At 40.1% G+C, this 14847-nt stretch overlaps 1 protein-coding gene across 2 annotated transcripts in view; it reads left to right on the top strand.

The window, feature by feature from the left end:
* RPS6KA2 (ribosomal protein S6 kinase A2) overlaps positions 1 to 13675 on the top strand; it is a 291646-nt gene extending 277971 nt beyond the window's left edge. For both annotated transcript variants that reach the window (XM_054399265.1, XM_054399264.1), the window contains 7 exons: positions 2635 to 2724; positions 4282 to 4440; positions 5562 to 5723; positions 9434 to 9510; positions 11841 to 11958; positions 13023 to 13160; positions 13550 to 13675. In XM_054399265.1, coding sequence (XP_054255240.1) covers positions 2635 to 2724; positions 4282 to 4440; positions 5562 to 5723; positions 9434 to 9510; positions 11841 to 11958; positions 13023 to 13160; positions 13550 to 13675 — 870 coding nt within the window. The remainder of the gene's footprint in view (positions 1 to 2634; positions 2725 to 4281; positions 4441 to 5561; positions 5724 to 9433; positions 9511 to 11840; positions 11959 to 13022; positions 13161 to 13549) is intronic.
* The last annotated feature ends 1172 nt before the right edge of the window (positions 13676 to 14847 follow it).

Below are 14847 nucleotides of genomic sequence, written 5' to 3'. Positions count from 1 at the left end.
ATTTAAGGAGCTGCCATGGCCATGGCAGCATATGAATAAAGAAACTGCATATGTCAGCCAGTCTGACCTGAAGAGTGATTATCTGCTAAAGCAGCAGCAGCCACCTCCTTCGCTGCTTCATCAGTCATAAACCAAGGACAGGCATGCTGAAGAGATGAACCATCAAGGTGATAATCTTTCATTGTGGAGGAAAAAATTGTTCTGGCCTGTCCAGCCAGACTGCCCAGGGACTGAGAGAAATTTGGCAGAGCCCTTCACAGCTCTGACAATGATTTGTGGTGGGTTTAGGGGCAGCCTGTCCGTTTAATCAGTATATGGCAGCTTGTGCACACATTAAAGTAAAAATCATGCATATTCAGCAGGACGGTCTTGTGATTTATATTTATATAGCATATTATGAATTAGTAGCATTACATATCATCTTTTGCTGTTGCTGCTAAATCAGTAGCAGACTACTTCAGATTATGTTAGAGTTTTATGTCAATGGCTGAGACTATTTTTGGCTTGGATATTTTTAAGACCCATATGCATACATTTATAATCCTGCATTATTAATAGTTGCTTAAATTTTTCCACAGCTCTGCATATTTCCTTTCACAGGAAAATACAACAGAAAAGGAATCTGGAATATAGTGTTTGCTATAGTAGCACTTCATGCAGTGGTAGTGATACTTGCTGCAGTAAATTCTGCTGGTTTGTACAAGCTAGGCAGGTCCTAACAGGTGCACATATGTAACTCCATTAATATGAAAGAAGCTGAATTAGTTTAGCCAAGCAAGGCCCTGTGGATCCTTTTATGTGTTAATTATTGGTTGAGTAGGATATACTCAGTGACTGTGGTTGTATTTAAAAGGAGTCAGGGTTTCATTGTTTATTTAAGAATCTCTCAACTAAACTGGGTGAACAGAACTATTCTAAGGAGAAATTGCTAGTGGAATTTTTTTCCACTCACTTGTTCTTGAGATTTTTTCTTCATTTGTTCAAATGTGGACCACAGCCACCTACATGCATCAGCTTGCTGTTGCACTGTCACATGTCACACTGCTATTAATTCAAAATCAAATCACTATTATGGCTTCAAATGCACACCTCAACCATGGACAACTACTGACCATCATTATCACTGCAAATGCATGCCAGTCATCATGACTGAAACCTCTGATACATATTCAAGTATGCACTATTATACCTGAGGTATAAAATTCTAAACATGTTTAAATTTGTATCACCATAATTAAGCCATTAAAAAATGCATACAAAAGCAGCCAGGCATTTATCCTTGTTAACAACAAAGATTTAACCATTGCTTTAAATCTGTGCTCTGTGCCTAGCTCTTAGAGAGAGATAGCCACATTCAAAGTGGTGAGCCTTGAAATCCAAGCCATTAATGGAATAGTGAATATTCTGAAAATGCCACCCATTCCTTTTCAGTAAATCTATTAATCAAAAATACTGCTTCTGTTTTCTTGCAAGAAATTGTGCCAAAATACTGTACTCCTAATGACTTACTAGTAGAATGAGTCTTTTGCCATTCCTTGTACAGTTGCATTTGAGTTTCCAAAACATAGAGCTCTACCTTTTATCATTTTACAGCTATTTTTTTGTTTCATATTTATCATTTAAATCTTCAGTTAGAATCAGTGCTCTCAACTGGGCAAATGAGTGAAGCTCTTTGATCAACACCCCAAAAATGATAACAGGATCATTAATGGAAGCCAATGCCATCCAAAGAGCAGTGTTTCTGTGCTGTGATGCTCTCTAAGCAGCAGGTGTCATATCTTTCTGAGACCTGCTGCTATAAAATCAAAACGTTTTCATGCCTCACTATACTGTGAGAAGGTAAAAGATGCTGAATTCAGAAAAGTGATATAGAAAGCAGCTCCATGGAGAAAGACCTTGGAGTTCTGGTGGACAGCAAGTTCTCCATGGGACAGCAATGTGCCCTTCTAGCCAAGAGGGCAAACAGCATCCTTGGGTGCATCCAGAAAATTGTGTCTGCCCTACATGATCCTATTTTGGGAAAGGGGGTTGGACTAGATGATCTCTGGAGGTCCCTTCCAACCCATAACATTCTGTGATTTCTTTCTCACTTATGAATGGGAGGAGTTTGATAATACAGCCAAATGCAATCTTCAGCCATTCTTGTTCATTACAACAGCCTAGCCCAAAGAGCCAAGTGATTACCAAGAGCTTCACTTCAGTAAATGTCCATAACACTTTCATTTATGGCAAGCCTGCCTGAGAAGTGATTTCTGTTAATTTATCACCAGATATACAAACATATGCCAATATTATGAACATATCCAATTTTTATGTCAAAGGGGTCATTTTAAAACTCTCCAGGTTAATTTCTAAATGGCATTTCTTGTAACTGCTGTTATTTACAGGCAAACAAAACCATAGCTATCAAAAAGAGGGCCTATCCCATAAGAATCTAAACTAAATATTGCTTTGCCATGCTTTGGTGTGTAGTCAGCATGGCTCTCATTTGCACAGGGTTTGAGCTGTCCTCTCCTCAAGTAATGATTAACTGAAGAATTTTAAATATTAATTTGTTTAAACTGTAGAAATTGCTTGGTTTGTGCTTAGTGCTGCTTGCCAGTATCTTACTATTCTATGCTTCATTTATTCCAGATAATCGATAAGAGCAAGAGAGACCCCTCTGAAGAAATTGAGATCCTCTTGCGATATGGACAGCATCCAAATATTATTACTCTTAAAGATGTGAGTAGTCTTTGATTGCTTCATTAGATGATTTCCACATTACAGTCAGGAGCTATGTGATGGTTTTATGGTCTTTCATTTGCTTCTGGACTGATTTAGCCTGGTTATTGTCAATGCAGGAGGGGGATTCCAGCTCTCCACTGTAACAACCTAACAGTCCATGTCTGGAAAATCCTTCAGTTGAAGTTCAAAGCTAAAACCAGACCCACTGAAATCAAGAGAAGAAATGTGACTTAAGTTACTGAATAGCAGTTAGAAAGACTGGTCAAGTTATACAGTCTGCAATGATTGTCTAATCAACTGTAAATAAAACCAAAGGGGCAGAGTCCTGGAGAACAACAAAGTGTGTTTGGTTTTGCAGCTCTTCTTGGAAGCAAGATCTCCCTAATTGGGTATTTCAGAGCAACTAACTGAGGACATACAGTGGTGCTGCTGGGCAGGGACTGCTCTTTCATGAGCGGCAGCTGTTTCTATACAGCCTATAGTATCTGCTTTGTTGGGATGAGGAGAGCTCACAAAGTCATTAGAGTTTCCTCCAAGAGTGTTTTAATGCCAGGACTATACCTTCTACTCAAGCAGCCTGAGAAGATATGAAGGTATCTTTCTTCAGCATTTCATACGAGGAACAGACTTTGCTATGCTTATGTGCAGTAATGATCTTTAGCCAAATGTTATACATACACTGCCTGCTGTCTCACCTGGGATTGCCCACACCGTGTCAAATTCTGAGTTTACAGAACAAAATCCTGCTGGTGTCAGTGGCTAATGTTCAGACCTGAGAGAAGAATATAGAAAATTTCTATTCACATACCTTGAGGAAACTCTCACCTAATTCATAAGCATTAAAGAGTATCTTAATATCGCTGGAAAAAAAAAAAAAAAAGGGTTTGTTCCTTTCCAAAACATTTAGCACTGATGACTATAACACTGCCTATTTTTGCAGTCCAGATAAAGGATTATGACATGAAAATGTCTGCCTTCCAATTCAGACAAAATGTGTCTTTTATCCCTGGCAATTGACGTTAAAGGTAAACAGATATTGCAGCTGATGTCAACAGTGTATTCACCAGAATTGTAAATATAAGCTATATTGTATTTGAAGCAGGTCATGGCCAACAGTATAATACAGTTTATTTAGCTGATCATGAGTCAAAGGGAAATATTGATATTTGAAATGGCAAATGTTACCCTGTAGAAGTGGAAAAAGAGAACACTACTGCAAAGGAGGCTTGGGTGAGAGCCAACAGTCATTTCAGGCTGGTGTGAAGTGGTGCTGCTTTTAGCAGCTTGGTCTACTCTGCTGACACATAGCAGATCAGGAAAGCTACATTTCTGTGTGGACAAATTAGCAAGTTGCTACAGACGTTAGAAGTGTTGATTAAGTCATTTTATAAAACTGCCTTTTCTGTTGTTAAGCGTAATAAGCACATTTCCCACACATTAGCTGACGTTTTCTTCTAACAAAGTCTCATAAAAGCAGCCAAATCTGTGATAAAAGGACCAGCCTTTACCAAGCTAATGGGTACAAAACATATATTTATTCTGTTGCTTTTACAGGTCTATGATGATGGGAAATATGTGTACCTGGTGATGGAGCTGATGCGGGGAGGTGAGCTCCTAGACCGCATTCTTCGGCAAAAGTGTTTCTCAGAGCGAGAGGCCAGTGCTGTGCTGTGCACCATCACCAGGACTGTGGATTACCTGCACTCTCAGGGTGTAAGAATTGCTTTTTTTGCCTACCTTGAAATCTGACTTCAGAAAAGGCAAATGACTGTGATTTTGCTTCTCTGAAATGTAAATATATTTTTTTCCATCAAAACCCTGATTCTTTCTCCGTATTTATAATTACATTTGGGTTGTGAAATAGAGTTGTAGACTCTTTAGCCATTCCTCATCTGAGCTGCAGTGTGTTGAAATGGTATTCTTATTCCCAAACTACACTGATTTTCAAGTTCATGTATCTTAGTGAGATATTGCTTGCTTACTTTTTATCACAGTCATTATTGCAATACCCGATCTTTTAACAGAATTTCGTATAGCATAGTTGAACCAGCAGATAGGTAGAAAATCAAATGCTCATCTTTCCAGATGAGGTGGCAGTTTGAGCAGCTGATGAGAAAGGCTCCTGACATACTGTTAAAGAGCTGGCTTTTAAATCTAAGCTCTCTATACAGAGCAGTTTGAAAAATCTCTCATTTCATCTGTCCAGGGACAAGCAGTTTGGATGACTAGTCAAATATTTGCTGCTTTTCCTGTTTCATGGTTAAGACAAGCACATTTTGTGCTTGGGCTTTTATGGTTTCATGCTAGTTTTTAAGTCTTTCTATGACAAATAGAGGCTGTTTTCCCACCACCAAAACACACAGCCACTTGAAGTTGTGTGCTCACAGAAAGGTTTTTTGTGGGTGCAGTTTCAAATTAGGGAAAAAAAATAATCCCTGCCTCCAGGTGTGAGCCATTCACATGGACAGTATCTCAAGACCCTTACACACCTTCTCCCGTGACAGGATTTCATTTTCACCTTTCATCTGAGTATTTAGGACCATCAGGTTCCAGGAGACTCTGACACAGCAACCCACTCTGACCACCCTGCAGTGTCCCCATTTATAGCAGCAGCCTCCCTTTTAATGCACCAGGAAAGGTTGTGGAACATGTTGTTTCTAATTTTAACCAGTCTTCACTAATTTTTTTACTTTTGTTACCTAAGGTTTTTAAATAACTTTTCTCCAAAACTTAAATATTTTTGCCATAAGCTGTTATCTCAACTAGAAATGGCAGCCAAGTCTGAAGCTCTTTGAATGCTCTCTTCACTTGCTACTCCCTGCTTTCTTGTTAAGGTGGTGCACCGAGATCTCAAGCCAAGTAATATTCTCTACATGGATGAGTCAGGAAACCCAGACTCGATCAGGATCTGTGACTTTGGGTTTGCCAAGCAACTGAGAGCTGAGAATGGGCTGCTCATGACTCCCTGCTACACAGCCAACTTTGTGGCTCCTGAGGTAGGATTGCATTTCAAAGCTATGAGTAATGAGCATGTTCTAGGAAGCAGTCCTTCCTCCTTCTCTTCCTTTTCCTTGCTGCCTTAGAAGGGAAAGAAGGCATAAACCAGCCTACCAGCACTTGCACAGCCTCTCTTACCATGAGTTTCCCATTTCTCATCTTGTCAGGGCAGTTTGCTCCCAACAAAAACTGTTGTCTGTCTTAGACTGACATACAAAATGCTTTGGCTCATTATTAGGATAAATACTGTTTTTCTCTAGGTGCTTCTGCTCAGACTGTTCCTCTCTAGTGCACTCTATCAGAACAGGATAAAAACTTAAGAGGGAAATCTTGGTATCAAGAATAAGACTCAAAAGAAAAATCTGTGCATGAAATCCTTACCATGCTGAAGTCAGTGTTCACTTCATTGAGCTACAGAAAACTTTCTCCTCTTGGGCTTTCCTAGTACCAATCCCTCCTGTCATGCAGGATGTAGGAAAGGGCTGTTTTCCAATTTTCACAGACAGGGAGACAGAAGCAGCCCAAATAGACTGCCTCGAGTGTAGGGACAGGTGGCTTTGCATCATTGCTGAGTGCTGTTCCTTTAATTCAGCCCCACATAAGAGGGTTTGGATCTCACAGCTGTTTGAATGACTTGGGCTGTTTGTTGTGATTTTGACCCTTAAAAGCATTCACAGCTGCTGTGTTCCAATGGAGGAGCAAGAGGTCCATTTCTTGGAGCAAGGCTTATCAGCAATTTTCATATGTGCTATACACTACTTTAGATGTGTAGTTCTCTGCTTGTTATGGTCCTTATGAAAAAAATACAGAACTACTGAGTTTGATACTTCATCTGTTCTCTGCTGTCAAATACTTGTCTCTCAGTACCACTCAGCAGACTTTTCTTCTCCATCCAGTGTTCATCTGCGTGGTATGTAAATGGGATGAGAAAAACAGTGTCCTTTCATGATAGTAGTAGTTACAGGAATCACAGCCTTCCAGCACCAGAGGGAGAATTTGTTAAATTGAGACCATGGCACTATAAATTCAAAGCAAATTTTTTTCAGAAAAAAATGCTTCCATTGCCAAGATAGATTGCTTTGTTATTCTGTTTGGTTGGATTTTCATTTTAGAAACTGGAATGCATTTAAATTTATCAAAATAAAATTTATCAAAATAAAAAAAAAAAAGTGTCACCACAATAGTTCGATTTCTAAACCAAAAAAGTAATCATGTTCACAAGATTTAAAGCACTGAGTATTTCTTCAAGATACAAGGTGCTTAAAATAGGTGCAGCTGTTTTCTGTAATGGGCTATTTTGTATAGTTTCTGTAGTCACAAACATTGCCAGCCCAGTGCAGTTTCAGATCAGACTCTTATGATTTGAACTGAAAGCAGAACTCACATTCTGAGACATTTGTAATGAGCAAGACAGTTCCTGTTAATGCAGGAAACGTTGGAAATTAAATGAAACATTACCAGAACTGACAGAGAGCTTACATAAAGCATTAAGTGCTTGTGCATTTTACCTGTGATGTAATGCTGCCCTTCAGCCTAGACGTGACTTTCATATTCCTTGTCTTAGTCCTGCTGCGACATCTGCCATACACACGTGAAACAAAACAATGCAGCAGAAAGTCAGCCGAGCTGATGGTGCAAGAGGACAGTGGCAGAAAAAGGAGGACGTTTGCTCACATGGAACTTACTTTATTTTGGAAACGTTTAGTTTTGGGTTGAGCTGAGAAGGAGCAGAAATGAAGGCTCCCCGAGAGAAAGATGCACGCTGGCTGCCACCTAGCGCGAGTCACGCTGTGTGCAGGGAATGCAGAAGAACCAGGCTGGATGAGGAGGAAAAACAGCCTGCTGTTTCTCTGCTGATGCGGTAGAGTCCTTTTAAACAAAGGAAAAAGAAATAGTTTATTCTGCAGTTTTCCTCGAAATTTGCGAAGAACCACTGTTTTAACATTCAAAGTTGTGAGATTGTTTATTAGCTTTCACACCTATAGGCTTCCCTGGTTATGTCACAACTGAGAAAAACCTGTATTCATAACATTGTTAATCCTATAAACCAAAGCCTACAGAAATGAAAGAGGATTGGGTAAATACCTGAACCATTGTCAGGACTGGATGAACCCAGAGAAAGTTTCTTCCATATCATCCCAGTGCCCTGCTATAAGTGGTTCTAAGAACCAGCTTGTGCCTGTATTTCAGATTCCACCAAATTCTTGAGGTGACCTAAATCCCTTCATGAGTGGTAAATTCTCCGGCATTCGTTAGAGCAAGACATGACTGTACCTTTTGCAAAGTTCCATTCCTAAGATATATACTTGTTACTGTTTCATAATATCTGCCCCTTAGATTAGACACACATCTTTTTGACCAAGGTTTCCCAAACTTGCTCCTTCCATCTCAGTGCTCTCACTTTAACCACAGTTGCACAGACCTGCTGGAGGCATTTGCAAATAGCGGTGTCACTAACTGATAACTCTTACTAGATCTTGTTGTTACTTGTGACATGAAGCTTTTCCTAGGCACTGGCATGGAGTGAATGTCCCTGTTATCTAGCAGAGTTCTTGCAAACTGGGTAAAAGCACACAGTGACAACTGTCCATTCTCTTAGGCTTGTCTAACCACTTGTTTAATACCTGGCACCATTAAATGTCCTCACAAGTAGATTTTCAGGATAGCTGAAATCACTCCTGGGTAATAAGGCTGCAGGTCAGAGAAAAACTTGCTGAATTTATACAATCCTTTTTCATGTGCTTTTACAAAAAAAAAAAAAAAAAAAAAAAACAAAACCAAAAAACCCCACTACTAATCAATCAGAAGGGGACAAAACTCTCCTTGTGCACCAGAACTGCATAAACAGAAGGTTAGTTTGCTTTTATGAGCAAGTGGAAGATCTGGAGCCAAACAGAAACAAACTTCTCCCTCTAATCTCAAAAATGTTGCCTCACTTGGTGACTTCATTTCCACTTGGACCTGCAGTGACACTAATAGACATTTCTTCTAGTATGCACTAGCATAAAGAAAATCTAGGTTTTACCCTTACTGCTGTAACTCACCATCCTCTACCAATATTGAACCTACTTGTCAGATATCTGCCATGAGTACCATGGGCCTTGGTTTCCCCATAGGAAAAAGGAATCAAGATTTAGCCTGTTATCTGTTACATGCAATCTAAATGTGGCCAGTTTTCTTCATACAGAAGGCAAGAATAAGCCTTTAGCTTTCTTCACAGTCGTTGTGCATTTCTACTAGTCTGACATTAGATATGTGATAGTGTGTGTCCATTTGTTGTACCAAATTTCAACTGAGCTCAGACATACTTACCATTGTCACTCAGTCCTGCAGAGTTCTTGGTAACCTTTATATTAGGAGGCTATGTTTCACAGTATTAATGACCTTTTTTAAGAAACATTTTAGACCACTGAAATACCCTTCTGCATTGCTGTGTTTTAGATGGTCAAAGAAGGCTACCAGAGCCTCCAACAAACTACACTCATCTCTGTCACTGTGGAGGTGACAGATATGCTGGACTTGCACACTAACCAGCTCATTCCAACCTGGGTTTCACACCACTACTGAACTTTTTGATTGTGAGGCAGCCACCTATTCGAGATAAATACGCAGTTAAGCCCTGGAAATGTCAACAGATGCAACAGATCAGAAGCTAAAAATTCAGGAATTCAGGTTAATGTATTTTCATCTTTCTCTTTCCTTCACATAGGTCCTTAAACGACAAGGTTATGATGCAGCTTGTGACATCTGGAGCTTGGGGATCCTACTGTATACCATGTTGGCAGGGTAAGTGAAGAGTTTTTTCTGGAGCAGCAGTCTCCTGTGGGCTCAGCACTTCAGCACTAAGCACAGATGAGACAGCAAGCTGTATGGCCTCCTTTGAGAAATATGCTCCATTGCACAAAGCAAGAAAATAGATGCCAAGACCTAGAATTAGAAGAAGTTTCTCCAGAACTCATAGATTTCTTTGACACTTTAAAAGCTGTTCAGGTTTTTAACAGCCTGTGCCCATAAGCATGCACCTCATGAGACCCAGACTCCTAAAAGGCTCAGTCACCTCTTAAGCAGCATGGAATTGCAGTATCTGAGCACATTTATAGGCTAACAGAAAAACAAAACAAAACACAAACCTAAGCATAGTTTCCAGATGCCACGTGGATAATATGCTGCAGAAAGGACAGAAAGTAAATGAACAAACCACCAAGAACAACAAGCAGCAGGAACTTCTGGAGAGTACTTGGCAAAAATACCCCCATCAATGTGCTGTCTGAAGTTAAATATTGACACAAGAAGACCCAGAGAAAGAGACAGATTGAAATAAGCAGTGAAGGATAAGAATAAGGCATGCAGGGATGAATGGGAAACAGTGTGCAAACCCAATCTAGAATTATCAGCCCCCTGAATTTCATTTCTCAGGGTATGGTATGTGCACACTTATTGTACCTAAGTGCAGCTTGACATTTTTCAGTGACCCCTTACAGTCCTTTAATCTGCTTCACATTCACTCAGCTGTGGCGGAAGCTTGTATCGATTCCTAGATTTGTACAGAAAACAAAGACCCTGCCTTTCTGTTACTCATGTTTCTTGCACCATGGTTTCTAGAAAAGGTGCCAGGAGCTTCTATCCCATCTATTTTGTTCCTGAGTACAAATGTGTTCACCATTAGCTGAAATGTACTATGACTTACTGGGGCAGTCTCCCAAAACCTGTTTCTATTTGACTAATGCCCTAGACTTTCAGTGATAACCAACATCAATAAAATAAAATGAACGCATTACCCACAGTCATATTTGTTTAGCTAGTTATATTCAAAATGCCTCTTCTTTAAATGTGGGGGGAAATATCTTTGAATGTATTTGACTTTACAATATAAATTGTGCAACTTAGCGGATATTATATTTGCTGATGGGTGCCATTAACTTGGAACTCACTTTTATCTGAGAATATATGAGTAATGCAAACAACTGAGAAAATTGACTTTTTAATTGTCACCACTACATTTAAGGATGGTCTTGTTCTTCCTCACCAGGGGAGAGTTAGTATGAACTGGCTGTTTATTCTCCTCCCATCATTACTGTGGGCAGGGAGGCCTCAGACAGCTAGGACTAGAGCACCAGCTTGAAATCCTGTTAAGGCAGGTAGTGACAAATCTTGGAGTTTTAGTCATCCCTTAACTCTTAGTGCACCTGTCTTGATAGTTACAGCTTGGAATGATATTAAGCCTATCTCTTTGTGTTGAACTATTGTGACGTTTGAAATTATTTTGAAAATGAGAAAATACAAGATGAGGAATTGAACTTGCTGGTAAAAATAGGTGGGATAGGAATCTGTGGCTAAATCAACTGTTTAGTCATCTGAAAACCACCCTGGCAAGTTTTACAAAGAGAAAAGATAGATGGAAGGAAAAGTTAAAAAGCCCCGAATCTCCCTTATTTTAAACCTAAACAGCTGTTGAAGGTGGCAGAGTAAAATTTGTGCTGGTACATTTTAGTCAGCTGCAAAAATCCTATCACCTGTCACTTTATGGAGACAAGAAGTGTACTCTCTGCATGTGACACTAATTTTGTAAAGCTGGGTGCATGTTACTAGTAATTTCTGACTGACTAGATCAGGAAGTAACCCATTGCAGATCATTTGTTTTGCCCAGCAAATTTGCACATTATGGTTAACAAAGCATTGCGAAATAGGTTATAAGGGGTTCTTCTTTCTTTTCCTTTTTTCTGTTCCAGATCCTACTTCTTCTGCTTTATTACTTTTATCCTGACTTGCCATTATCAAGGTAGTTCTTTTGGCAATAAAACAGAGTTAAAACCATTTTAAAAGTAAAAACCTGTGTATTTTTCTTTAAAGAATATTTCATTCCTAAAAAATTAGAGCATAACAAAAGTTTAGGGGGAAAAAATAGAATCAGTCTTTTAGTCTGCAGAACAACTTAGTATGTGGAACTACTGGACAGTATGTTTTGCATGAAAATGAAGCAGCAACATCTGTGGTCCATTCTGGAATCAAATTCCTGTTGTAATCTATTGCAGTTAGCACTAGACCCTCAAAATCTTACAAGTGCAAATCACACTGTGCTTTTTTTTTTTCTCTCTTTTTTTTTTTTTTTTAAACAGATTCACTCCTTTTGCAAATGGACCAGATGATACCCCAGAGGAGATTCTGGCCAGGATTGGCAGTGGCAAATATGCACTTACAGGAGGAAACTGGGATTCAGTATCTGATACTGCAAAGGTCAGTGAACACTTTCTCTGAAACAAGCTTGCAGTCTGCACTTGTAACAAACTTAGGATAGTCAGAAGGGTTATTTCTCAGTGCCTCAAGAAATAAAAGCTTCATTCTTTCCTTTTCTAGCCCTCCACATGAAACAGTGTGTCAGGACTGTTAATTTATTTCATTGAACTAAAGCATAGCATAGCACCATCAGTTGTGAATACTCTTGAGATTTAAATATCACAAAACTCTTTTTTGGTACAACCAAATTTTTTAAAAGTGTAGGCTTGTCTATGCCACAAATGTACATTCTGTATGTATGTTTGCTCCTCAAATTTAACCAAGAGCAGGCAGTTTACAAACTAGCATTTTTAATTCCTGTATAGTTGAGAGTTTATGCTGCCGATCTATTACAAAGCCTCCTGGAAATCCCAGGAGATAACATTCATCTGGTGCTGAGACTTGTGGGCATCAAGATGTGCACTATGAGACTGGTAGATGAGCAGAAAAGCTGGAAAGCTTCCAGCTGCCTGGCATTAATCAGAAACTTTGCCAGGATTTAGAGACTCCTGCAAGGGATTTCAGTTTTAGTAACTGGCAGTATCCAATTGAATAACAAAGATATATTCCACCACAAAGCTGTAAGTAATCCAAGTAACATATTGATCGTGCTGCCAACCCCTAAGAGCCTCACAATGCATTTTTTATCAGATGTCCAGTTTTGAAATTAAAACATTCACATGTGGCAGAACTGGTCTCTCTGAATTTTAGCCACCTGAATGTTATATTTCTGTTCTAAGCTTCTCTTGTAAGCATGTTTTGGAGTTGGTAAGGAGATGTCTCCAGATGACACAGATGAACATCCTCCACATCATTGTCTTTTGACTGGATTATCAACTGAGAGTTGAATTTGAAGTTTTTGAAGATTGAGCTTTACACTTCAAAAATATAAAGCCTATCTAAGGTGCATCCTTCTCTCCACTGGGCATGCTGGTGATGACACAGCCACTGGGAAAATCTTAGTAAAACCTGAACTGCCATTAATTATTTTTCCCCTTTTTCTGTTTTCTTCCTCTTAAATCCAGGACATTGTGTCTAAGATGCTTCATGTAGACCCTCATCAGCGTCTCACAGCAGTCCAAGTCCTAAGGCATCCATGGATAGTGAATAGGGAGTATCTGTCTCAAAATCAACTCAGCAGACAGGATGTTCATCTGGTGAAGGTACATCCTACACTCCTACCTCTTCCTGCCTTGCAGATTGAGCTGTCACTTGTGTGAATATTCTGGAAAGCGATAGAGAAATTGGGAAGATCGTTTGCAGAAGCCAGATTTTATGTGGCACTGTATTAATAGTAAATTTTTGACCTGTCAGCTGCTCAATGGTTTTCACTTCAAGCTGTTTTGTAATAACCCGTTGACTCTGTACACATACTGCTACCCACCACTTTGAATCAGAGATATCTCAGTTGTCTGACAAGCCTAAATGTTGTTATCATCTCATGGAAATATCTGTCATGCCCATTTTTTCAGAGGACTGAACTGGGGAAGTGAGGGGGAAAGCAGTAAAAACTGAATATCAGCCCATCATTTTCTCTTTTTCTGTTTTATAGGGTGCAATGGCAGCCACTTACTTCGCTTTAAACCGAGCACCTCAGGCACCAAGGCTTGAGCCTGTATTGTCCTCCAATCTGGCTCAGCGACGGGGCATGAAAAGACTGACCTCGACCAGGTTGTAGCAGCACCCCCAAAGCACCTCTTTGAAAACCCACAGTTTATTATTTGAGAAATTCGTCCTTACTTGGCTAGCAGAATATTTTTGGACAACCCACACATGAAATCATCAGAATTAGCAGAAGCCCAGTGTAAGGCAAGGTTCTCTTTTGGTCAGTCAGTGTTTTTACATTCCAGCCAGCATCCTGAGTTTAACAACTTCACAAAGATGTGCCAATTTTACTAGTAGCTCTGTTTCCTTACTGAAATAAAGCCAATAAAGTAGGTGTGCTCCACCCTTCCCACCTAGAAAATACTATTTTTGAGTCCTTACTATGTTCCACAGGAACACTCTTTTCATTTTTTTTCTCATGAAAAGCACTTTTTGCTATGAAGAACACAGTCAGGTTTAAATGTGTCCAGCTGTTCCAGCATGCATCATGATAGTGACTTAGCTGACCAGCAGTAGACATCTACTGATCCTTGCTCATCCCAGGAAGAGTGAATGCTGCACAGACACATGAATAATACCTTGCCTGAACCGAGTGCTGTACAATGTGAAGGAGAGTGAGCTGTCAATGGTGGAAATACCTTCCAATTTCAAGAAATATTTTGCACTTTGCACCTGCCTTCTCTAGAACAAAGCCTACATCACTCAAAGAGTATGTGCCATCATCCCTGACTTAGTCTCTGAGGGAGAAAACCTCTGAGAAACTCAGTCCTTGGAAGAAACTACTGAGTCTTACAAGACTGTGGCAATGCATTCTCGGTAAAACAGTGTGAAGAGGAGCTTCTGCATCAAGGGAGAAAAACGTGTCTGGTCTCCACCAGCAAGCAGTGGGTCTGGAAGGACTAGGAGAGGGGTAACTAAGAAGAGGCAGGGAGCAGCACAGATGAATTTGAGGATGGCAGGCAAAAAGCCCCATGGCAGCGTGGTGAGGAGTGCTTCCAAGGGGAACTAGTGTGCATGTGTTCAGGGGGCAAACTGGGACTTCCTTTAAAAGCAAGGGTCAGTCCCTCTTCTGCAGCTGGTACAGAAGAGAGTTGGTAGGTGGCTGGGCTGCTAAGGGGCTGAGTGGGTTGGTGCAGCCATCCTCCCAAACCAAATCAGCTCTGGCAGGCCAGAGTGCCATCCTGGAGCAGCAAGTGCATTTCCAGTCATTGCTCCCTGCCCTTCCTAGCAGCTCACCCAAATTCA

This window comes from Indicator indicator, chromosome 2, assembly GCF_027791375.1.
Source record: "Indicator indicator isolate 239-I01 chromosome 2, UM_Iind_1.1, whole genome shotgun sequence".
Lineage (NCBI taxonomy): Eukaryota > Metazoa > Chordata > Aves > Piciformes > Indicatoridae > Indicator > Indicator indicator.
This window is presented reverse-complemented; position numbering and strand designations above follow the sequence as displayed.